The sequence below is a fragment of the Sparus aurata genome, chromosome 2 (genome assembly GCF_900880675.1).
Source record: "Sparus aurata chromosome 2, fSpaAur1.1, whole genome shotgun sequence".
Classification (NCBI taxonomy): domain Eukaryota; kingdom Metazoa; phylum Chordata; class Actinopteri; order Spariformes; family Sparidae; genus Sparus; species Sparus aurata.
Window position 1 is genome coordinate 16175108 of NC_044188.1, and position 26600 is coordinate 16201707.

General features: G+C 41.3%; 1 protein-coding gene across 2 annotated transcripts; it reads left to right on the forward strand.

The window, feature by feature from the left end:
- The first annotated feature begins 2516 nt into the window (after positions 1-2516).
- On the forward strand, positions 2517-25278 carry ankk1 (ankyrin repeat and kinase domain containing 1). 2 transcript variants are annotated; one of them, XM_030402843.1, is made up of 11 exons: positions 2517-2983; positions 3562-3844; positions 3975-4126; positions 4488-4537; positions 4878-5033; positions 6081-6205; positions 7500-7533; positions 7976-8216; positions 8311-9303; positions 14032-14216; positions 24905-25278. In XM_030402843.1, the coding sequence occupies exons 1-10, from the start codon at positions 2787-2789 to the stop codon at positions 14093-14095; spliced, it is 2295 nt and encodes a 764-aa protein (XP_030258703.1). In that variant the 5' UTR covers positions 2517-2786; the 3' UTR covers positions 14096-14216; positions 24905-25278. The 2 variants fall into 2 exon arrangements, with proteins under 2 accessions (XP_030258703.1, XP_030258713.1); XM_030402853.1 differs by lacking the exons at positions 14032-14216; positions 24905-25278 and having other exon boundaries at positions 2518-2983; positions 8311-13438.
- Positions 25279-26600: the final 1322 nt, after the last annotated feature.

The following is a 26600-nucleotide window of genomic DNA, read 5'->3' on the forward strand; positions in this document are numbered from 1 at the left end:
CGCTTAAGCATTGCTGTGTGTGTGTGTGTGTGTGTGTGTACATGTCTCTCTGTCTGTCTGTCTGTCTAATGTGTGTCTCCTGTCTGTCTGTCTGTCCGATGTGTGTCTCCTGTCTGTCTGTCTGTCTGTCTGTCTGATGTATGTCTCCTGTCTGTCTGTCTGTCACTCTCTCTCTTTGCCCAGCTGATTTCGGTTGCTAGGTGACAGTTGGCAGGGGCCGTAGCAACGGACTGTGAGGGAGTCAGTTGGCCCTCTCCACTCTGCTGCACGAACATTCCCCCATACACAATCATTGAAAACCCAGAATTTCTCCAAAATCACTCACCATCGTTCAAGGATCACAGTTCAAAAACTATACATCATAGGAAAAATGTTCAAATACAACAAAAATACTCAAGACCTGTGCCTACATTTTAAAGCTGGAATTGTGTTTCTAGCTGAATGTATGCCAGAGCAGGAGATGTTTGAAAAACATCGCAGATTTGCGAGTTTTTTGACCTCATCCCATTCATTCCTTATGGGAAGTGTCTCGCAGCTGTTTGCGTCTTACAACGTGAAACATTAATATTCTGGAAAACTGAATAATAGCAAACAGAGTCCGATCAAGCCGCACATTGAATGAGTGAAAAAATAATCGTTTAATGTAGTTTAAATGCTGGGAAATATACTCTGTGTGTACGTCTGTGTGCATGTGAGAGCACGCTTAAGCAGCTCTGTGTGTGTGTGTCTACATGTCGCTCTGTCTGTCTGTCCGTCTGTCTGTCTGATGTGTGTCTCCTGTCTGTCTGTCTGTCTGATGTGTGTCTCCTGTGTGTCTGTCTGTGTGTCTGTCTGTGTGTCTGTCTGTCTGATGTGTGTCTAGTGTCTGTCTGTCACTCTCTCTCTTGGCCAAGCTGTTTTTGGTTGCTAGGTGACCGTTGGCAAGGGCCGTAGCAACGGACTGTGAGGGAGCTGATTTGAGAGCAATTTCTGCCTCACATCTAGGACGTCAAACTAGTGCTATTTGGTCAAAATCATACATGATATCGACAATTTTTTTTCACGATCGAGCCAGAAAGGCCTTAAAGAACACACTCATTAAGTTTTGTGGTCCTAGCTTCAGAAATGTGGAAATGGCAACAAGTTAAAAAAGGGTGCAGTTTTGGAAATCCTTCTCCCGATTTACATTGGAGTAAATGGAGCATTTCAGAGCTACTCTTGTCGGTTAGCGGTCGATAATTCAAAAACCGTAAATCCTACCGATAAAGTAGACACATTGGGAGAAAGAAGACAAGTGTGGCTACAACTCTGGAAAATATCACTGTTTTTGAGCCTAATTTGTGGTCAGGATCGTCACGGAAAGAGAAAATTTCGGAGCAAATTTTTGAGTCTCTCTCACTCTGTCAGTTGGCCCTCTCCACTCTGCTGCACGAACATTCCGCCATACACAATCATTGAAAACCCTGAATTTTTCCAAAATCACTCACCTTCATTCAAGGATCACAGTTCAAAAACTACACAACATAGGAAAAAAGTTCAAATACAACTTAAATACTCAGGACTTGTGCCTACATTTTAAAGCTGGAATGGTGTTTCCACGTGAACGTATGCCCGAGCAGGAGATGTTTGAAAAATGTCGCAGATTTGCGACTTTTGACCTCGTCCCATTCATTCCTTATGGGAAATTAGTCGCAGTTTTTTCATATTTCCCTGAGAAAAATAATAGCAGTTCGAGTCCGCCCGAGCCGCACGTTTTGATGTATTTTTTGTTTGTATTCGCTCAACGGTGCGGGGCGTGAAAAGTGCCAAAAACGGAAGGAGGATGAATAATAAGAAGAGGCGCGAGCAATAACAATCCACTATGGACACCTATAGCTCTGCTATAGAGGTGTCCATAGTGGGCTGGCGAGCACAGCCCACTAATAAGCGTTTTTCCCAAAATGTCAGACCTATTTCTTTTAAATGAGTTTGAAAGTGAAGATTGTTTTTATACAGTAAGCGGGACACAAACAAGCCTTTTTTTCATATATTACCTTTCAGCTAGTGTTTGTCCTCTAATCCATGAATCTGAAATTTGATTACACAGACAATGTTTTTCAGAAACCTCGACTACTCCACCTTTTTTCTGGGACGTCAACACAAACACACACACCCAAATGCACGTGCACGCACGCACGCACGCACACACACACACACACACACACACACACACACTATCTCTGTCCAGACCCTGCTGCTGTGCAGAATTGCCATCTTCTCAATCCCAAACTGCCGACCACTGAGCTGTCTCTCCTGGAGCTGCTGGGGGGTTAAGTGCCTTGTTAAAGTGCAGTTTGATAGAAGTGGATGGATCATTAGGCAGTTCATTTACTGTGTAAATAGACCCAAATTACAATGGGCATATACATCATATCAGCTGTCATAACATATCACACTCTAGTTGTAGAATCAAAATGCAAATTTCTAAGGAATCGTTTTGTTTTGGTACATTGTGTAAAATATGGATGAATGAAAACTAGGTCACAAGTCCTGGAAACTAAAACTGGCTTTGCAACATTGCAGTGCAAACAAGTTCTGCAGCTCAGCCCCTCCCACAGATCGACAGAGTAGTCTAGTATGTTGGTGACTCCACCTGTCTTGCGCACCTCCAGCTGTCACTAATTGAATGTGTGTCTACTGTACAACTTTTTCTTTCCTCGCTTGAGACATGAGCTCCTGTGGTGCTGCTGATCCATGTAAATCTGGAGAATAAACCCCCTGCTCTGGTGTAGGATTAGACAGTGAGTGCGCTGCGAGCTTCTGTGTGGATGTCTGTACTCATGGATTGCCTTGACGGATCCCCTGGGCAGTTCAGGAACTTCAAGAAGGACGACTTTGAGGCTGAGTGGATTAAGGTGGCAGAATGCAGATTTGGTCAAGTGTACCAGGTCAAGCTGAAGGTCTGGCGGGAAAAATGTGCACTGAAGAGCTTCAACACAACTTTGTGTGCAAAAAACTTTTACAGGTAGGATTTACCTCATGTTAACTAGCACATTAAAACCTGCCGTCAGATACAGGCAACTGTCTGAATTTATTGCAATGTGTTAGTATATTGGCACAGCTGTGTACTTAATATTGGGATCTTGTGGTTTTCAGTGGTCACCAGAATAAATGTGGTAATGTTGAAACTTGAATTTTCCATTTCGACAACTTAGGCCTTGTCTGGTTAGGTGTAGGCAGAAAAACACTTGGTTAGGGTTAGGAAAAATTATATTTTGACTTAAAATACCTGATTTTGTTGCCACAAACATGGCTGGAGATGTCATTATGGCTAGTTGAAAACAACTGCTCTCTGTCGCCGCAAACTGGCTGGATATTGTTTTTATGTCCCCTAAGAAAAGAAATCCAGTGGTTTCAAATGTACACATTTTGTAACACAGTCTTGAACTATGGTCACTGGCTTGGCAACCTAGATGCAGCTCCATAATATACATGTTATCAGAATGTGTAACAACTGCCAGCTTTTTATTCTGGCGACCCTGCTGAGTTTTAAATACCTATTTAAAACCCTGAGCCCATTCACTGAACATTATTTTTTCACAGGAAAGTAATGGACGAGGCGTCAGACATAGCCAAAGTGAATTTCAAGTACATCGTGTCCGTCTACGGATTGTGCAGTGAAGCAACTGGCGTGGTGATGGAGTACATGAGTAATGGATCGTTGAACAATCTCCTAGCCAGTCACACTTTAATGTGGCCAAAGAAGTTCCAGATGATTCATGAGGCGTCCATGGGCATGAATTTCCTCCACAGCATGAAACCTCCACTGCTCCATCTTAACCTCAAGACATCCAACATCCTGCTAGACGATCATCTCCATGTCAAGGTCAGTGAGACTCAGTGGAAAAAATGATATGTTTACAGATGCTCACCGCGATCTCTGGATGTTTCAGAGGTTTACAGAGCAACGTATGCTAATTCTGCACCACTCTGGGACACTTGTTTTTCCTGCTAAGATTTCAGATTTTGGTGTAATTCACTGGGAAGAGGGCATGGGCGAGAATTTGTTCATGGAGAATCTGACAGCAAGAGGGAACACAAGTTACATTCCTCCAGAGACCTTCACTCAGTGCCCCGATCCTCCAGGAACTCCCTTTGATGTTTACAGGTGACTTGGCATTTTTGAAATTGCACCATTGACGTTGCTGCTGTTTTTTTCTGACTCGGTGCACAATCCAGAACTCACACAGTGTAACCTTGCTCTCCACTGTATACATTTTACTCTCTTACAGGCCACTGGGTCTGACATTCTTTATATATTTCTCATGTCTCACTCACTCTCTTTACCCTTCAATATTCCTTGGTTTCCTTTTATATCAAAAGGTATTACGTTTCTTCAGAGAACAAAAAAAAAGCGTCTTCTTTTTTTCAGTACCTTTTATACAGGAGAGGGACAGAGTTCACTGATTGCATGATATGAGGAAGTGAACAAAAGGACTGAAGTGTCTCTCTGCTTTGATCATTCACAGCTTTGGCATTGTGATTTGGGAGATTCTGACACAACAGAAACCGTATGCAGGTAGGACCTCATTCACTCGAAATGCATTACATCTTCACATTTTATACACTTTTCATGTATTTTGATACATCTTTCAAGCTACTTGGAGGCATTTGTCTTAATGCAAGTCAGTCTCCTATTCATTATCAGTTGAAGAAAACAATTTCTTGCTGCACATTTTTGATGCACACTGAACAAAATCAAATGAGATAAAAACCCTTTAACTGTGCTGTAAGTGCTGTAAATAAGCATAAAATAGAGTGAAAAAAGCAGGAAAAGGAGACAAAATAAGATCAAATTTGTAAAGCATGTTGTAATCTATAAAGAAACCATGCATCTGACATGTGATTTGGGGTCCCAGGGTGCAGCATGACCACAGTGATCTTACAGGTGTCACAAGGGAAAAGACCCTGTGTGCAGATTATAGCTGATCGGAAGCCCCACGAGTGCGACCAGATGATCAGCATCATGCAGCAGTGCTGGGACCAGGACCACAGGAAGAGGCCACCATTCTCAGGTACACTGTTTTAAGTTAACTTTTTAATTTTGATTGGATGTGAACCCCTGCTCTTTTTGCCTCTTATCGTTGATGAGATTTTAACAAGACATGGCTCCTATCAAAAAATGGCAAAATCACAATCGAGCGAACATTCATACGTGACACACATGTAAATACAATTTCTCGTTTTGTTCTCTACACTCACAGAATTACATTTTATTCCAGCATCATGGAGTAGTGACATACCAGAACCATTAAGGCGTGTTTGCACAAAGACTGGTTTAATTATTATGCCACCGGTTTGCCCTGAAGATGTTAAAAAAATACATTTAGGAAATAATCAGAGGGAGCACAATATCGTTGCTTCATCCACAGACAGATGTTGTCCAATTTGTTGCATTGTCTGATGTTGTGTTTAATTGCTTTCATTATCCTAATGTCCAATTAAAGCAATATTTGAGCTCAAAATGAAGCCAAGATATTCAGTACCAATATTAAGTGATTTTCCCTTAATGAGAATGCCAACAAATTGTCAGGCTTTTTATTTATGTTTTTTGGTGTTTTATCACATAAAAAAAACCAAAAAGAAACGTAAAAAGTTAAAATTCTCAGAGAGATAGATGTTTTTCAAAAACACAAAACAAAACAACCACGTCATCCTTTCAGGCTTGTGTGTCGTTATCAAGTCAACAGATAACGAGCTCACAGAGAACGGATTTTACTGCATGCAGTGTTTGAGCTAAACATTTACACCAGAGGAAATGGGTCAGCCCTGCTTAGACAAGCACTTACTATACATCTTGAGATGTCATGTTAATGAATACAAATGAGTTACTTGTTTATTCATCAACTGCAGTGATCCCGGTTTGTGTGTTTTTATGGTGATGAAAAACTCACTGTGAAATAATTGACCTGTAATTCATGCCTGACCACTCTCTCTCTGGAGTGATGCAATTATGAGACGATCCCACTTAGACTTGTTTGTGTTGCGAATCCATAGGAACACTTTTATTTGGTGAGACAGATTCAGCGCAGTGCTTTGCTTGACTGCTGTTTTCTTTGCAGATACTGTGAGGAAAACGGAGGCTCTGAGTGAAGTCCTGAAGATCCCAGGATCAATCAAATGTCACGGAAATGGTGACAAGGAACACACATCAAAATATCCCTGGCTAGTTTCCCCGGTAAACAAGGTTAGTTCTGCTTGTGTGGGAGTGTGGGAAAGTTTATGCTGCTGACACCAAAAAAAAAGTACATTCACATGAGTGACACACAGAATCATTGCCTTGGAATATATATGGTGGAATATGGTGGAATATGGAATATGATACGGTGGCCTTGTTAGCAAATAGCTGTCTATTTACACAAATTCATCAGTTATGGAGCAACATTAGCATTCATTTGAAGTCTTGTATCTGGCCACCTGATGCATGCAAGTCCAATTCTTGCTCTGTTTAAGCTTCATTTTTGGTCTCCACCACCTCCTGAGGGGAATTTCTCTTTAGCTGCTAAAACACTTCACTCTGTTCTTGCTAAGTTTGTATGTCTGCTGTTTGATTCTGAACAGATAGGGTCTTTATTAGGGCATTTTAGCTGAAAACAACTAATTGCTGCAGCAAAAAATGGCGCAATGAGAGCAACGAGAGACAATCGAGAACAGTAAATTTGTGGCCAAACAGCTACACGATGAGATGAAATTCACTTCAATGGTTCGAGGGGGTGCTGCAGTTTCAGGTGATAACTGTAGGTTCATCACTACTTGTAACATCTTTAGACAATACCATTTGATACATTGTTAATTAAAAAAAAACAAAAAAACTTTTATTTGCAATAAAATAATTTCTTTAATTTTAAATAAAAGTTTACTGCTACACTGTTTCTAATTACATGTTAATTTTGTAAAATGTCATGTTTATGTGTATATACAAGTCTATTCTATTTCTTACCTTTTTAATTATATAGTTTATTTTTTTACTATTGTTATGTTTTTTTTTAATATTCTGTCCTTTGGCTGCTGTGGCAAACACATTTCCCTGTTTGTGGGACAATAATGTAATACTGATTCTGATTCTGATTACAAACTCACTCTGAGAAATGCAAATATGCAGATTTTTCACATGTATGATGTTTGTAATGCTCCTGCTAATGCTCATTAGCAATAAACAAAGTACAACTGAGGGTGATAGGAATGTCACTTGTTTCGGGCTCGATGGAAATCCTCATGGCACCATAGATATCTGTCCTAAATGTCATGGCATTTCTAGCCGCGAGTGTGGCTTAAAAAGAGTACACAAGGTATTAGATAAGATTAAATATAACGTACTTAGCTTATAACACTGCAGCTGTTTAAGTGTCAAGTCATTCATACCCTTGAACACCATGCCAGCATTGTGACCTACGTATGTGCTTATTAACCACTTGTGATGATTGATGTTGCATCTAATGACTTTTGTAGTATTCCCTTTCTTTCTATATTTTCCATTTCAGATTGCTTTGCCTGAGATGTCTGACCTTCCCTCAGGTAAACACTTGGGTAGGGAAATCATACTCAGTGCAGTACAAAGCCTGGAGGGCTGACATTTAAAAAAGTGCTATTTACAGTCCTGTCACATTTTTAATATTACCTTTAGTACTGAATAGCAGAAGTGGAGAATAAAGACACATTCATGCAGCCTCTTGGATCCTTCATTGCTGAGATGTTGAGATGATTATTGACCATATTTATTGATCCTTTCAATGCCATTCCTCATTAAAATATGAATGTATACTGTAGGTGCTTTCGTTCAAAGGCTAAGGCCCTTGGTGAGCATTTTTAATTATTAACTGAGCTCCGCAGCATCCAAACAGTTGCACCTTTTGCATTTATGTACACAAAAGTCTTAAAATGTTCCTGTGACACACTATCATCATCGCTCATGCAGCTCTTTTATTCTCATATAACACCCCTTGCTTTCATTTCACAGGTCACCAATATGACAATGACGGTGTCCTCGCTCTGCTGTCGAAAAAGGACTTTGGTAGTTTCAGACAATCTGTGAGAAGGGAGCACATACAGACACAGTATCCAGATGAAAAGAGCCTCCTCCACTTCACGGTGGCTAGCAGGGATACAGAGAGTGTCAAGCATGTGCTGAATCTGGGTGCCGAGGTCAACTGCACGACTGCCAGAGGTTACACTCCTCTTATCATTGCTGTTCTGCACAGGTCTGTAGAAAAATACTAAACTGCTTTTTAGATAATGTCTGCAGTTCTAAGGTGAGCTAAAGATTCAAAACTGAATGAAGCTTCCTCTCTACAGGCTTCACGACATCATCGCTTTGTTACTGGAACATGGAGCAGCCACCAACCAGGGCGATGAGGACCAGTGGACAGCGCTCCATTTCGCAGTTCAAAACGGCGACGACAGGACCGTCCGTCTCCTGTTGGACAAAGGAGCTGAGGCGGATGCCCGGGAAAAAGCCGGTTGGACGCCCCTCCACCTGGCCTGCCAGAACGGCCATGAAACAGTGGTGCGCCTGCTGCTTTCACGGCTGTCGGAGGAAGCAGTCGGTGAACGCGAGGCGCAAGGGAGGACGCCCCTCCACCTAGCATCCGCCTACGGGCATCTGAACATTGCCAAGCTCCTCCTCTCTCAGGGAGCTGATCCTAATGCTGCAGACTGCTCCCTCGCCACTGCTCTTCACTTATCAGCTGCAGAGGGTCATAACAGAGTTGTCAGACAATTGCTGAAGAGTGAGGCGAATACTGACACCGCAGACAGCAGAGGAAACACGCCACTACACCTGGCTGCTCTGAAGGGTCACACAGGCATATGCAGGCAGCTGTTGTCTAACGGGGCCAGCCCGGATTCCAAGACCCTCCAAGGCTGGACTCCCATGCACCTGGCTGCCCTAAAGGGACACGAAGCCACGGTGGTCCAGCTTGAGAGTCAGGGCGGTTGTGTGAACACCAGAGGAGAGAATGGTTGGACCCCACTCCACCTTGCCTGCCACCAGAGTGCGCCGGAAGTGGTGGCAAAGCTCCTGGCATCCAAGGCCGACCCCAATGTGTCAGAAGACAGTGAAGGATGGACGCCATTACATGTCGCATGTACCAGTGTCAGTTTCCCAAGTGTCCTCCACTTAATATCGCATCATGCGGATGTGAATGCAGTAAACTCAGGAAATGCGACACCTCTACACCTGGCTGCCGGGCATGGCTGTTTGCCCATTGTAAAGGCTCTGCTGCTCAATGGAGCGGACAGGACGCTGCTGGACTCTTCTGGATCCACAGCTCTGAGTGTGGCCCAAAGGTGGGGAAAACAAGAAATAGTGCAACTTCTGGAAAAGTAGTTGCAATAGAGGATGAAGATTTTGTCATTTATTTTGAATCATTTTTACTGCTTTTTGTACCTCTAGTTAGTTATCTATTAGTAACTAACCTGCATTTTATTTTCTCAGCACTTGTAGACTGTGAAACAATGAAAAAAGTTGAATATATTCTTTCTCTAAAAGATTGGGCACTGGGTAGCAATTTGAAGCAATTCACATGTATTAATCACTTTTTTATTGGTCATGTTTGAGCGCATTGTAAGGAGACACGAAAAATTCAACCTTCCCTGTCTCTCCTGGTCGCCTATACATGCCTTGTTTGGGTCAGTTTTTCCACAGTTCTGCACAATACAAAAGTTACATAGAGCCCCTTTAAATTATGATTAGTAAATTGGACTACAACAACCTGTATGCGTCAAGAATACTTAGCAAAACTGTGGATTTTATTTTTGCCTAGGTTTTCATACCTTTATTTCACAATTTGGATGATTTCCCGCTTTTGGGTTCACCAACTAATGAACTCTTCTGCTGGTATTACTTTGCTATAAACTACGGCAGACAGACCACTTAAAGTATTACCATTTTCCACTTACAAATCAGGAATTTATATTAAAAAAAATGAAGAACAAAAAAGTCTGTGGTATCTTTCAGGGACATTTTAGTGAAGGTGAGGACCAGGTGAAGGGCCTTACAGGCACAAAAAAAGGAATTGATTCTCCTCTGTTGAATCACCCTTCCCCGCATGCTTCCCTCCATAAATGGAGCTAATGCTGCTGACGCATGTAGATGGAAATGAAAATATAAAAAGGGCTGCTGTTATAATGACATATGAAGGCATTCATTGGATTACACCTGTCAGACTCTATGATGGTGTTGTGTGTCTAATAGTGGTAATAATATGGATGACAACAAAACTAGTGGGTGACTGTCACTGGCATTATTTAGATGCATCTATTCAGCTCCCCCAGCTCTAAATACATATGTGCTTTATGACAAGGCGAGGTAACTGATTATCAGTCATTCCCTGCAGACTGAGGGGAGCACTGCCCAGCCTATGCCACACTCATTTACCACACTGACACCTTATTATATTTAAATGAAATGCATGGATTCAGGAGCTGTATTGACCTGCGGATTCACAAGCTTTCCACAGGAGCCACAGGAGACTGACCGACTGTGTTAAGCTGAATCACATTACTGTACATGAACAGAGCAGAGCTGAGTTGGACTAAGAATGTCTGCTGTGTTATTTTTAAATGGTAATCTTATTCCAAAACTTCTTCTTCTTCTGTTTTTCTTTTTTTTTTCATAAAGTTTGACCCTGAGTACATTAGGGGATGTCTGTTAGCTCGGCTTTTGAATGTCTGTCAACACTGAACCATCCATCCATTCAGTTCTAATCCTGGGGGGGATTAGACGTGTCAGCAAAGGCATACTGGTGTTGGAGGTTTAAGGTTCACTGAAATTACACTTCCCTGTAGCTGTTTACCTGACTGTGTTAGACCAGTCTGACGACAAACAAATACTTAAAGATCCCCTACACACATGAATGAAGGCATATGAATCTTCTCCCTAACGTGTCGGATCTGGGTTTTGATCCAAAGAGAGGAATTACCACATTAAAAATCCTTAAAATGGCTCCTACTTCTTCTCCTTAACTAACATTTTCTAGAATATATAAATGTACTTATATATTTATTTAATAAATTTCACTGCTGGACGGATGTCTCCTACTTTTCTCATTTTATGTTGAGAAGGATTCAAGTTTCTAGATTCAGCCCAGTCACTGCACTAAAATCTTTACGTTTCTGTGAACTATCTGTAGCTTCAAATTTGATATTGTGATATTCACCTAACTGCAGTATTAAAACGTGAAATATTGATTTGGTGTTAATAATACACACCTCATAAAATTATGTGAATAGTCAAGCAAAGATGTTTGGCCGTGTGCGTCTTTTATTTACGAGTGTCATTCGAAAACACTCAGTCAAAACACATCTTTTTCCAACCCCGACCATGTCCTGAGCAGACCATGACCATTGTGACGACATAAAACTGCAAATTAAACCGAAAGAAACGGAAAGTTGCAAGATAAAGAAATTTACACTTTCACCGTATCCTTGATTTGCAGATATGCCAACATTTGCTCTGGCTATTGGGTTGCTGCATCACCTTGTGTGTGCTGAATGTGTGGTCACAAATCACACTCATAGGTCTGCCTCCTAAAACCTGTTTTTTAATGAGCTCAGAGAAAATGTACACCCTCAGCAGTGAATGTGAAAACGGCCTTCTAGTGCAAAACTCTGCAGATAAATCATGATAGAGAGTGAAGCATTCGATTGCAGGAGATAGAAGAAAAACACATTTTTGACTGCAGGGAGACTTTAAAAGTGTAGAAATACAGATTTTTACCATCCTGGACTCAAACCTTACTGTACACTGTAAACTGCACAGTACTGGGGTTTTACTTAAAAAAAAAGTAGCCACATGAAGTGTATGCTTCTGAAGTTTCACTGCTCCAACACACCTGATTCAATGGAATGGGTCTTTATCAGACTTCAGCAGAGCTCTATGATGAGTGGATCATTTGAATCATGTGTTTGGGGCAGGGCAACACCTAAAACATGCAGGGCAGAGATCCGTGCAGCGTTAAAGAACAATACTGCTAGAGTATCATATTTTGGCTGCCTTTCCCCCTTTCTGATACTTGAGTAAATTTTCTTTTTGACTTATTTTTTTGACAGCTATCAGGAAGCTGCACTCACTTGCTAAACCCATATGCAAAACCGTGATTTATAACAGCACATGGTTTGTATCAAGATCCCGACAACGGAAAGTATCTGCTGACCCTGCTCGCGGTGTAATTTATCCTCTAGAGTTTGAGATGCATCTATCACATTATGAAAAGAGGATCCCGGAGAGGACCGTGTATTTCAGATTGGGTAGGATGATTGATAGTTTGAAATCTCCTTTTTACTGCAGCAACTCGCATTTGAAAATTTACGAGGCCTTCTGTGTTTTAGAAATTGGAAGCAAAACACGTGTGATTGTTATCTAACAGTCTGATGACAGTTGAACAGATGGGAACGGCAAACATCTGTGGAATCCACATAGCCGTGTCATTGTCTAACCCGTCGAACAGTGTTTTTGTCCTTCCAACATTCAAATTAAACCTTTGTGTTTAACTATACTGTTGTTCTTCTGCGCGTTCCTGAAAAATTAAACTCACTTTCCCTGGAACATCTAATCAGGCCTGCCTAAATCAATGGCACTGCCCCAACCTTTTTACACATATGGTGACACATCGGATACCTTCTATCAGCCCGTAATTAGGTTTGCAGGCACCTAAACTAATTTCATTTTCTAACAGGGAGACAAGCAGGAAGAAGATAATGTCATGAAAGTTGCCCTCACCACAAACACCAAGGGCTGAGGAAAGACAGAAGAGGGCTGCACTGTGGTTCTTTAACCTGTTACCATCCAGGAAATGTATGTTAAATGATCCAAAACACCTATCCCAGCCTAGCCCAATAGAAAATAGTGAATCTATTTGTTTAACCATTTGGAGTACAGGCAGGGTACAGGCTCAGATATAAGATTAGCATTGAACACACCAAAACATTGATTTATTTTTCTTGCTTAAATGTTTCAAATGCAAAAATTAGCCTGCAGATGACCTGTTACTGCCCCTATTAGCTGGAAAACACAATGGGTCTCTAACTATAGTCTTACATTGTCCAAATTCAAATTAGATAACAATATAATTAGAAATGAACATTTAACACCTGTTTTTCTGAGGAAATACTCAGACTCCTGGCAAAAAAAAACATTTGATGACCTCCCCTGTTTTATAGTAAAATGGGCAAAAACTCATCATAGTTCTTTATTTCCTTATGTATTTATATAAAGAACAAAAAGGCATAAAACCAACTTTAGGGCTTCAAAAACTGTTAAACTTTATACTACTTACATTAAGGAGGAAGAAGAGCATGAGTCACTGGTCTATACAATCCCTCATTGACTGATGTAGGCTCATTAAATGCTGTGGTTTGGACTAAATATGTTACTGTGATAAAAGTATTTTTGTGACTTCTCAAATTAAAGATGCTAGTTGATCCTGTGCTCTTGTTTATGTTTCCTGCTATGGAATAATACCAACTTGAAGACTTCCCCTACTAATTACATTAACTGTCTCCAAAGGATTAAAGAACACAGCTCAGCATGGTGTATTTCTACTTATACTAATTATAAAATGGGTTGCTGCATTCAAGGTCTCTTAAGGCTTTGTTACAAAACTCATCTGGAGCAACTTGCATGCATAATAGTTCTCAACAATTTTGATGAGATCGTTTGGATACGGGCCTGCTATGGATGAGCAGTTTAATCTCCTTTTCTGACGTTACCTAATCCCCCATATACAGTGTTCGACCTCTGTACACAGATGTTGTGTTTCATAAAGACGTTATGTAGTTGCACCCAGGCCCGTGAGACACTGTTAAAAAGGTCTGCCTGACATTCCGAACGCTCATCTTAATGATAGGATGTAATCTGGCTACTTACCGGTATATTTAGCTTCTCAGAGGAGAGCCATTACATGCTTTCTGAAAAGCCCCTCTTAACAGGGGGGGTTAAACTCACCGCTGAGCTGCGCCCCTGCGGTGTTAAGCAGCTTCAGTCCGGACTGATGCAGCTGTGTCTTTTTGATCCAGGTGTGCCTCCTCAGCAGGGCCAGGCAGGCATCTCGGCAGGCATCTCTGGTCCTTGCCACAGTAATTGATTGAGTGATGTCTCCCAAGGGCTGTTTTTTTTCCGGAGTGATGATATGGAAAACATTTTTCGTCACCCCTGTCATCTCTTAGCGACCTCTCACTCTTGGAATGGAAAAACACCACCGGTAAGTCCCTCTCTAAATCCCAAAGGTTGTTGCTAGCTGTTGTGCAAAGTGACTGCCTTATTTTCACCTCAGCGAACCTCCATTTACTGAGTGAAAGTGCTTGGGATGCCCTGTAAATTACTTTCTCCTCACTTTCAATGGAAACCTACACAAAGAAACGGCACACGCTGGCTCCATAAAGATTAGCCTGGAGGATTTTAAAAATGATAATCTGTTCCTATACAGCAGAATGTTTTTTCTTGAAGCTATTGAACTCCTCCAATTGCATGGCCTTGTTTTCTCCAGTGCATTCTTATTATCCCTACAGCACACTCTCCTTGGTGTTGTCATGTTCCTGCAAAGTGATTAATGGAGTATATCAGTCCTATCTCCATAGCACAAAGCACAAAACCCAAACACCCCCTTCAAACCCACACACACACACACACACACGCAAGCACACCTACATACACACACACACACACACACACACACACACACACACACACACACTCACACACACACACACACACACGCGCACGACAAAGTAACTTTACACAGTTTGAATACCACGCACTGTACAAATGACAGAGTAGCAGTGTTGCATACTTGGAAGGATCTCTACTCTTGTAAGGCAAACAATTTAATTTCAAGCCCATCTTTCTCCTCTTTATTTTATCTTTCACCCAGAAATCATCTCTTTTGGATGTTTCATAAAAAAGTAATCCTTAATGAATGTGAAGGCATTAACTTTATTTGTGGCTCAAGGAATAATAAATCCCTGAAAATAATTAAAGGGAATTGCAATTTTCAACTACTTCTTTACTGTATATTTATGTTGCTGGGCTTGCACTCCATCTGCATCCACGATGATCAGCAGCCTTTTGATTGCTGCTACCAAGTTAAGCATAATTTACATAAAATGAGACACATCCTGCTCATTTTTAGGTTATTACATTTATATTGGGTTCCTACTGGAAAAGGTTTACTAGCTTTAATGCTCAAAAACACATCACTTTCCTCACTCTCAAATGATGTGTTTAAGCACCTGTCTGCTCTGAATGCAGAATTAAAGGTGAGACCGGTGACGAGTCATTTGAGGAGCAGTGTTTCCTGTGGGAGACAGGAGCTCCTGTCGGTGCTTCAAGATCTTTTACATGCACAGGCACTGACATCATACACTGAAGGAAAGGAAAAAAGAGAAAGCACACGTCTCTTTTATTAAAAATAGAAATACAGCGGTACATCATGAAAATATAAAACAATACATCTATATAAACACATCCATCCATATATTCATGCTCACACATACGCACAAATACATACATACACTTAAATCCAAACCAGCCTACATTTAAAAAAAGAATACCATAAAACATAAACAGACAACACAAACATACTAAAAAGATTTTTTTTTTTAAATCAGTTACACACAAATAAATAATTGGCTGTTTTGTGGTGAAAAATTGTGTGTATTTGTACCAATCAGGCAAAGCAAAAGAGTTTATGGATGTGCAGCACTGCCTCTGTGCAGTTTCACATACTGTAATTTCTTAGTTGCTTGTGCTCTGTCTCAAAGGCTCTACTCAAACGAGTGATGCTGTTTATCATAAAACATGTATTCCAACTATAGCTTTTTTTTTTTTTGCCATAAGCAACTGAAATAACAGTCTCTGCAACAGCGATGCACTTGCATGTTTTAAGCTTGTGGGCTTCATTTTCAAGCTGTGCAGGAGGCTAAATCCAAAGAAAATGTACTTAATTTACTGTAGAAAAGGCAAGACTTCTTTCTTGCACATTGATGTATTGTGCTCTAAGAGGGAGTTATATCAGTGGAATTGTGTGCTCAGGGTTAATGACTGCAAAATGACAGTTCACATAATCATAGTGGCTGAACATCTAAATAAAGACGATAAAGATAATGTCCAGAAATAAAGATCCATCGATTGGTAGTTCTGCAAAGAAATTAATGTTATGTGTAAGCAGGATTTTTAATATCCTTGGAGAGTAATTTGAAGGTTTTCTTCCCCTACAATTAAAGGGAGTAATGGGGCAGCCATTTAATTATGAAGCTGTTTAATTATGCAAATTCCACTTCCTTTGCTCGTGACTCAAGAGTGGCATGTTTGAGTGAGGAACATTTGACCAATTCAAGAAAGAGAACTTTCTGTCAAAATAAAAAAAAAAGAATATAAATATATAAGAAATGAATGTTTGATTCGATCGAGGTCGGACAGGGAGGCTCTTGGCCTTAACATTAATATAGTTGTGTTTCTGTCGTTTTTTTTTTTTTTTTTTTTTTTTTTTTACCATGAATGTATAAAGAGAAAGAGAAAAAATCCTAAAGGGGATTTCAGCAATATTGACCAAACAGATTGATAACAAACAGATGCTCCTACTTCAGAGTAAGTGCACTGGAGATCACAATATCATTACCTCCAAACACTTCTGCTGCCAGGAGGGCAGTGAATGAAGCACCCCTCAGATATGTATCTGTTTCATTTCCTCCCGCTTTCACCTCTTGTCCTTCAGACCTCAGTAAAGATTACGTCCAACCTCCGCAGATGAACGAGAACCGTTAACATCACAAGCCTCCCTTTTATTCCTCAACAGCACACCTCGAACCTTTAGTTAATGCTTCTTGCTTCCTGTCATGCTTAACAGGCTCCTCAGTCACTTACTGTATGCATTATTGAGTACTAGTCAGGAGTGGTAGGCAGCAATGTCAAACAGCACGGACACAGAAACGCTAATTCCCTGCGCTGCGTGAGATCGGACAGCGTTTAAAAGATGTGTGGCAACGCAGCACAATGAAGCATAGTTTGATATTTTGATGAGAAATGTGTGCTTTCATGAACAACAATCTTCTAAAATCAGATCCATTTCTTATTCAAATTCTTATTCAGTCAACACTTTTTTTTGGCATTGTATGTTGTTATAAAGTCGTCGTACTTACTCTCCATAACCATAGTCTAAAACTACTAACTTACCTAGAGTTTTCCCTTGATAACGTCTGTGTTGTGAAAACTTGTACAATCTTATAAAGTAGGAGTACCACAAGAATAGTAATCCTCCCTGAAAATCACTTCATTAATACGGTCTGTCCTTAAGGAACAAAACACGTCCATGTCCTAATAGCTCTTAATGGGGTGTTTCTAACCCAGAATGTGCTCTATATTCTACAGTGAGGTCTCGCTCATAACTTATTCACTACAAGATTGACACGTATGAACCCACATGTTCTACTGTCGAATCAGTTATGAACAAGACCACACTCAAGAATGAGGACCACATTCTGAGTGACCCTGAAGGCAATAATTGGTGCTTTATAGTATATAATATATAGTCAATATGCTACAACACATGCTAATAAGCAACTTGTCAATGGTGAATATGTGTTCCCTAGCGTTACCCATACGACGTTAGGGCCCTGACACATACTGTACATTTTGGGGCCGTCAGTTGGTGTCTTTGGCCCTGTTTTTTGCTGTTTGACCCGCACCGTTGGCATTAGTTGGCTTTTAGGTCGATGTCGCATGCTGACAGAAAAATCATGCAAAGACAGCAATCAATATTCTTCTACCGTTCACTTTGTTCATATGCTGCATGTGTTCCGTGCTATTTGCCCCCTCTTAGCTCCTGTTCGCTCTGCCCAGGTGCTCCACAACTTGGTTGCTTAATGAGTTGCACCTGGCCTGCGAGATGCTTAAAAGCTCCTGTGCCAACATCAGAGAGGAGAGGCTTCCGGAGTCAGGACTGCAGATCTCGACGCCTCTTAGCCTGGGATTTTGTTCCGCTGTTCTGTTTTATCCAAGTGTCTTTTTGGTAGTTCCAATTTAACGTCTTGATTGTTTACTTGGCTTAATGCTACATACAATTGTGCTGTCCCAACACGTGCTGTTGTCAATTAGGATTTGGAGTTTGCGGCGGGCAGCAGTTTGTCTTTGTATTGCTGTCACAAACATAAAGAGACATAAGAGACTATATTTAATTTATATAATCAGTGTTTACCTATCATTTAAATTGCTTCAGGAGAAACGCGGACAACGCTGCTCTCTGTTTGCTAACGTGTGCCTCCATCATTGTTGTAAAAAAGTAGGAAAAGCCGGTTTCTGTTTGTGGGTAAAGAACTGAGATTTACAGCTTATGTTTCTCTATATTCTCGTGATGGCTTTGTGGTTTTGGTTGTTCGTGGGTGGAAGGTAACCTTCACTTTCTAATAAAACCAAACCTGTAACGGCCCATGATGGCTTGTTTTTACTGTGTTGATAACACTGTGGCCTACTGTTTTAGCTTAATCTATAATCCCAAAGGAATAGGGTGTGTGGCCATGTGGTATAGGTTTTGAAATGTTCCAATATAATCGGGCCACATCTCCATTCAGAACCCCTCCTGAAATCCCTTTGGCATTCTTTGCAGCAAGGTAGAAGCAATATAGATGTATTGAGAGTGGGTTATCTGCTATGAAGTATTTTTTTGGCCTTTTATGGCTTTATTGATAGTACAGCTGAAGACATGACAGGAAACAGAGAGGGGGAGTGACACGTAGCAAAGGGACTCAGGCTGGGAGTCGAATCCAGATCCGCTGCAGAGCCTTGGCACATGGGACGCGCGCACTCTACCAACTGAGCTAAACGGCGCCCTCATCGCTAATATTTAGAATGATTTTGTATGAATATAAAGTACAGGACAATAATCTAAATAGGCTCACATGGGATCATTCAGATACTGAAAGTTATAATCCCTGTATTTAATGCAGATGCCACTGGTACAGACTAGGGGGACAGAAGTTTTTCTTAACATGGTCACTTTATTGAATCTCTGAAGACTGCACAGAAATACCAGCAAACTTTTCTGCTTAATCAGGGTGGCAAAGCTTTAAAATCTGGCTCTGATGCACCCGTGCCTGATTCATCTACTTCTTTGCGAACGGTGAATCAATAAAGAATAATTGCCTTTACCTTGATTCACCTTTTGGCGAGATAAGGAGGATAAGTGAACTTCTGTTAGGCTCTCACTCAAGTGGAATGGAGAAGAGTCAGCAGGGAAAGGAAATGAAATACAAGGGAATGATGCAGTTGCTATCTTAGTGGTAGATGAAGTTGCCCAACTATGCATGATTTGTTCCATGTATGTAAGAAAGTTGATTTTCTTGAATCTCATTCAAAACACGTGTTTTAATTGAGTTGGTCACCATCCCAAAGTGTCCGTATTTGAGGAGTTGGGAATGAAACTCAAAAACCTACTTCCTCACAAAGTGGCCATTTGAATTGTCCACTTTAATCAACAACAAAAAAAGAGAGCAGAAAAAACCTCATTAGAAATCACAAAACATATTCTCAGTGTGCTTAGATGTAGCCACAGTCCTGCTGGGAACATTTCTCGGAAACCAAAAACCTAATTAATAAACTTACAAATGATGAAAAGAACAAATATAAAAAAAATTTTTTTTAAAAACCCACGTCATTCTATTTCTGTGGGTTAAGTGCAGCACTCCAGTCCCTCTCCTGTGTCTGATTGCGGAGGGGAAAGAGGAAAGGACTTGAGGGGAGCGGTGCGCAGAAGCGGCGAGTGGAGCACATGAAACAGGGCTAAAGTGGAGACAGAGAGGGGAAAGAAGGAAGGACTCATCTCACCAAGATTGTGATTATGACTGTGCACCAAGAGAGCACTCCAATTTCTCACATTCACTCCCAGCACAATTAACAACACAGGCCACGGCTCCTGTACCAAACCCCTGGCTTCCTGTTTGATAGACTGCTAAGATTTAGATTGATGCTCTGCCTCGGGGGGGATAGATGATTAGAAATTACTCCAACCTATCTTCACAGATTTCCAATAAAGCAGCGGAGAGAGCCAGGTGGAATCAGTTGGTTGGGGGAACTGGAGTTGAAAAGGCTCTGCTCACTGAACTTCACTTCATTCATTTGCTTTCAACATCGTGCTGTCATGCACATCAAGGCAAGTTTGCAGAATCAGAGGGGAAACAAGACATGGAGCATATCCAATCGATCCAATCGTACAAATTGCAATATTTCCCTTGTTTTACTCTCCCCCGTCCTTTCAGGCGCACCTTGAGATTAAAAGACTTTCATATTTAGAAGCTTTGCCGTGTTCTTATTTGACGCTTTCAGCTCGGCTCCACCGTGCAATTGATTTGCCGGTGCCAGTGTGGCAGCTTCCCCCCTAATGGCGTCATGATTAGCACTGCAGCACCTGTCTTAGTGATGTAATGCGAATGCAGATGAACGGGTAAATCATAATATCATTACGACCTGCGACATTATGTGAATCATTCTAAAAGTATCTATCAGACATAAATCTGCAAAGAATGTGTCTTTAATTAAGATTTAATTAAGTATTTAAACTTTGTGACACGTGTGGCTACAGATAATTTAAATTGAATTGTGACTTTTCTTCTCCGTTTATCGTCTCTCATACTTATTCATATCTCATCTCTGCCATTGTTGCTCGAAAAACATTCACTGAGGTATGTAGAAGTTATTACTCATGATTATCTGACAGTGTTCATAAAAACGGTGCACGAGTGTGTCCCAAGCTCCCTTTGCCTGTGAGGTGTTTTTATCTTTGTCATCCCTTATAAACTCTGTTATCACTCAAGAAGGCGCGAAAGAACAGCGTGCGAGAACCATCAGGTTAAAGCTGCATTTGAAGCAATAACTGCCATAATCAAGAGCTGTGACAAGGGGGAGTGTATTCATACTTTTCAACAGTCATTTCATTCAAAACCCAAGTGAGTGCAATCATTTAATACTTGCTGATATCCTGGAGTGGTGCTTGAGCTGTCGGACGGCCACCGAGACAAACACGTAATCTAAAAGGTCATGATGAGCTGTTCAGAGGGGTGTGAGTGTCTCATTGGAGCTGATAAGAGTGCAGAGGCTGCTGTGCTTCTTCACATTCCATAATGATGATTAGTGTGGGCAGAGGACACGAGTGCTTCACTAATAGCAAGACAGTGCAATTATATTATTCATCGTGAACAATGCTAATATGGACATAATTAGCATCAAGCTTATTGCAGGTAATAGATGCTTCAAATGTGATCACTTCTGACCTCCTGTAGCGGTGCACATAGCAGATGTGTTAGCGGTAGTCAGGACTTCGCCGGTCGTGTTTGTGGTGACAGAAGTGGGTGTTTTTAAAGAGAACCGTTGTTCTCTCGCCCTGTTTGTCCTGACCAAAAGAGGCATTTAAAGCCAAACCATGATATCTTCCTGACCCTAACAGAGTGTTTTTTGCCTAAAGCTAACCAGAGCATTAACACGAGAGAAAAATAGAAAATTCACCTTAAACACGCATACAATTGCAACATAAAGAAGTGTACAGCTGTGGTTTTGCAGAGCTGTACTTAGCTTACAATTGTTCTGGCTATTAGGATGCAAAAGCACACAGTTCTTGCTTGCTTAAGGCCACAGGCCTTGTGTCATCACAGGTAAACCCAACAGTGAAAGTTAGATTAAATTAAGTAAAATCTGACATTGAGCTTATAGCTCAGTACGTTCCCATTGGGTCTGTGCCTCCTCAGCTTTTATGACTTATTGCACACTGCAGTGCAGAAACATATGAATCTACAAATCAGAAATAAAACAAGTAGTCCTGTCCATTCTTTAGCTTCATTGGTTTTGTTGTCCTTGATATGAGCTGTAATGTTTAATCCTGTGTAAGTACATTGGGAGAAATGCAGAAATGCCCTCCATGTGTGCACATACTTGTACATTTTCTTTAGTTGCGCATACATAGAAACCATAACCAAGGACATGTTGGACCAAAAAAACATCTCAGCGTGACAGAAAAGTTGCGCTCGGAAAAACATCAGAGGCCCAACTTCCAACCGAAGTTCAAATGAAATATTCAGAAATATTTTTGTCATTTCAGTCCCTAAAGCACACTCTATAGGAATCTGACAGATCTAAAGGAACCAAAACCACTGAAGCAAAAAATTAAAGCGAGTGCCTCAAAAACAAGCTACAGCTACTAGAGTACCACAGAATGAGACATGCTTTTACACACCATACATAAAAAAATGCAATAAAAGAAAAAGAAAATAATCAAAGTACTGTGGGCAAACATGCTTGTAAATGGTGACACAATATCACACACCTTTTGTCCGCCTTAAGCAGTCAGAGCAACGGTGGTTACAGCTCTTTGACTTTGGAGGATAACTACTCATTTCTCCAGACGGCATCACCATATTGTACCACTTTGTCTCATTAAGCATGGTGTGTCCAGGGCCCCAGGCAGAGAATAAAATGCTGCTGTATGAAGGTCCAGTAGTATTCACTGTTAAGGGTTCCTTGGTATAAGAGGATTTCAATAATTCAGGGAAGGCCATCATCATTCAGTTAATTAGGAGTCACCTTCTTGCTTGAACATGCCGTGCACGCAACCCCACCTCTGTTTGCACTCTCCCCCTTCAACCTCTGGGACTATTTTTGGGACATGCCTGTCACTGTGCTCTGCATCGCTGTGCACTGCACTGAGGTGACAAGGGGAAAACACCCACTGGAGGAGAGGGGGAAGACAGACATGAGGAAGCCTCTCCTAAGAGACCTCATGCTAAAAAGCATCTCATGTCGTGCACAACCAGTGTTGGGCTCGTTACTTTAAAAAAGTAATTAGTTATAGTTACTAGTTACTTCTTCCAAAAAGTAACTGAGTTAGTAATGGAATTGCTCCACTATAAAAGTAACTAGTTACCAGGAAAAGTAACTATTGCGTTACTTTTAATGATTCCCCCTTTTGAGCTTGGCATTCATTTCAGCTACTTGGCATCCATGTATTTAGAAAATGTCTTCCTGCATGGCGGACCGGCTCCTGTTCTCCCCGATATTTTTGCCAGTGAGTGCTCTGAAGGAGTCTGAGTCAGCTGTTGATAACAGGAGCATGTGCTCAACAACATACCTGCCTATCATTGCATTCAGTTCAGTCTGTGTCAAGTTTTTGTGAAGCTGGAGCAGAGAAATCCAGCTGTAGATGCTTGGACAGCTCCGTGTCCTTCTTTGTTAGCGGAGCTCACGTTAGCCACACCTGGACTGCTGTCATCATCAAACGTGTCAACAACAGTGTTTTTGGCCACTAGTTTTGTAGAAGTGTGTGACGCTGCGAGATGATTCATTTGATAAGAGTTGCTTACAACGGACGTAGACAAAAGAGATTAAAGTAGTGTCTGTACTAACACTTTGAAAACGCCAACTTTCCCTCCGGATTCGCCATTGCTGCAGCTCACCTCTGCTAGTTTGTGTGTGCAAGGCTACTGTGTACGTGTGGTTTGTGTGTAAACTGAACACTGCCTCTGATTGGCTTACGAACTCTCACTCAACCTTAGAGAGCCAATCACCATCAATTATGCGGTTGTCCTGCCCCTCCCTCCTCCCTTGCCAAGCTAAAAAAAATAATAAAATAAAACAGCTTTGCAGCTCCGGTGGCTGAGTGCCGAGTCGGATGGCAATAGCTTCAAAGAGCAGCTTCAGTTTGTAACGCGCCACATTTAATAGTCGGTAACGGTAACGGTGTTGTAACGGTGGAAATAGTAATTAGTTAGATTACCCGTTACTGAAAAAAAGTAACGCCGTTAGTAACGCCGTTTATTGTAACGCCGTTATTCCAAACACTGGTCTGCAACAAACTGCCAAGGTAACCTTTTTTTTTTTTTTTTTTTTTTTATGTGTCTTTGATTTTCCTCACAGCAGAGTAATATTATAAATCACAGAAGAGTAACTGCTCGGCCGTGTGTCATTTTTCGGACGCGGTGTTGGAGAGAAAGGCCAGAGATTGACGGCTACTAGACAGTGTGTGTGAATGTGTTGTGGGTGACATCAAAGTCGAACGGATCCTCGGTACATCAGTGGCGCTTGAATTGGAACCCCAGGAGGAGTGACACTGGGGGCAGGCTGGCCGGCATTCACAGATTTCCCCTGATGTAATCAGAAATTTAATCAGAAACACGAGCTGCCCCGCGGCAACAACAATAAAAAGAACGATCAAAACCACAGCTGTTTAAAGATCAACAAAAAGGTACAAAAAGATTGCATTACCATTGTGGGGAGTAGACACTAAACACGCTTGTGTATGTGTGGCCCTGTGTTTACACTAACAAGCTATTAATTATTCATACATTCTGATTCTGCTGTTGAATCTCTTGTGATTTTTTTTACTGACACTAGATTGGGATAAAAGACACCACAAAAGCTAGAGAACATAAAAAAAGAAAAAAACACTGAGGGCTAGAATTGATTTATATATAGACGTTAACAGGAGCTACAAATTGCTTACCAGTACCACCGCTAATTAAAATGATTCACAAGCTATTACAGAGAAAGGAGCGTTAACACGAGGCATCCAGTTTCTCGGGGTCGGAAAAATTCCTCCAGGGATTTTATTATGGAAGCATATACTGTACATGTGTCACACAGGAACAAAAAGAGATCCATATTTAGCAGAAAGGATACACATTGATTATATATGAGCATCTGCACATAAGCCAGGGTTTAAGAAGATTACATGTGACTGAATAGAATATTATGACATCCTCCTCACGCATAAATATTTCAGTACGTAAGCATATTTTATACCTCCTGGTGTCCCAGTGGGAGCAACCCAAAGTGAAATTTGAGGCACAAAATCAAGTCATTTCACTGGTTGTCTGAATTGAAATGAATGTTGCTTTCTGTCCCTGTTTTCCCCAGCTCCTCAGTAACAACTTGGCTCTGATAGTGTCTGCTAGGGGGAAAATAGAATCCCAATGTCCTCGGAGATGGTGGAAGTCCATTAAGCTATGTCACCGAGCGCCTCACATCAGTCAGCCACCGCCTGAAGTGACTCAGTGCAACTGACGACACCCTCTCTACTGCTGTTGCTCGACGAAAGAGGACAAGAGGAAATTTAAAGAGATTAGAAAGTTTGGAGCGGCCTTCAGGAATTTCCAACAGTTTGTATCCCCTGTAGGCTGTGTTTCAACTGACTGGTACAGCTGAGTACCAGTGGAGGAATTGAAACTGTGTTCTTGGGTTTATAAATACATAATCACAACTACACTCTGAAAAGACAGTGGGTTAAAGGAGAACTTCGGTCGATTTAAACATGCAGCTTCATTGCTCAAGCTACCCTTGACTTGCCAGTACCGAAGACGCGAACACATTTGGTCCAACCATTACAGAGCTCCGTGAACGGAGACTTAGCATTGACAGCTAACAGCATGGGGTCAGAACTTTACACTGAGTTTTAAGCGTCTAAACATGCTCCACATCTCACACCAAATGTTATGCAACAACAGCAGACACCTTAGCACACAGCACTGTAGCGTGTATGACTCAAAATGAATAAAAAAGTAGTTAAAACAGTGTGTTTGTGCAAGGAGCTACTTACCTGTTTGTTGACATCCGTGTGTTCCGGTAGCTAGACCAAACTAGCATATCCATCGAGTGTGCACTTAACAGGCTTAACAGGCTATTGTAAGGCTCATGGCTCATGACAGGCTGTAACATGGACATGTACATTATGAACATAAACATGAAAATGCTGGATTACGTTTCCGTCTCCGCCAGTGAGGGAGTAAGTGCACGCTCGACGGATTGACTAGTTTGGTCTAGCTCTGTAATGGTTGGACCAAATGTGTTCGCGTCTTTGGTACTGGCAAGTCAAGGGTAGCTTGAGCAATGAAGCTGCATGTTTAAATCGACCGAAGTTCTCCTTTAAGTTGTGTTTTTTTTAAACGCACCAAGAGTTAGATATGAAGATATATTACTCTCACATCTCCATTCTATAAGACTGGTATCACCAGGCGACAGCTATCTTAGCTACGGAAGACGGGAAATGGGGAAACAGCAGACTCTATCGAAAGGTGACACAATCAACTCAGTAATGAATATGCTATATCTCATTTCCTGACTAAGAACTTCCTTGCACATATTCCACTGCAAAACCACAACTTATCTCATTTTGATACTGTATGGCTTGAACAAACAAGATATGGCCCCCCACTGCCACATCCAGTTCTTACAGGTAATGCCAGGACTGCTTCAGGGTAGCTGTGCAGGAAACTGTTACTATTGTTACTTTGGAGAAACTGGAAATTGTCTTCTGACATCCATTCATCACTGTCAAACAATGTAGTTTCTGTGTGTTCGAGCACAACCTCACAATAAAAACAGGTGAACTCTGCATGTCCGGAGTCCTTTGTCAGTGGAGCTGGACTCAGTGAATGCTGATAGGGGGAACAGGAATGCTGGAATCATGTTATTGGTTTTGTTGGTGTTCTGCCTCTTGCTTCTCATGTTGGCCTGTTGTGATACTGATTGGTTTTTCCCAGAAAATGATGCAATACTGGACAGTCTTAGGTTTGACTTTGGTCATCAAAAGACTGATGCTATGCTTGACCTTAAT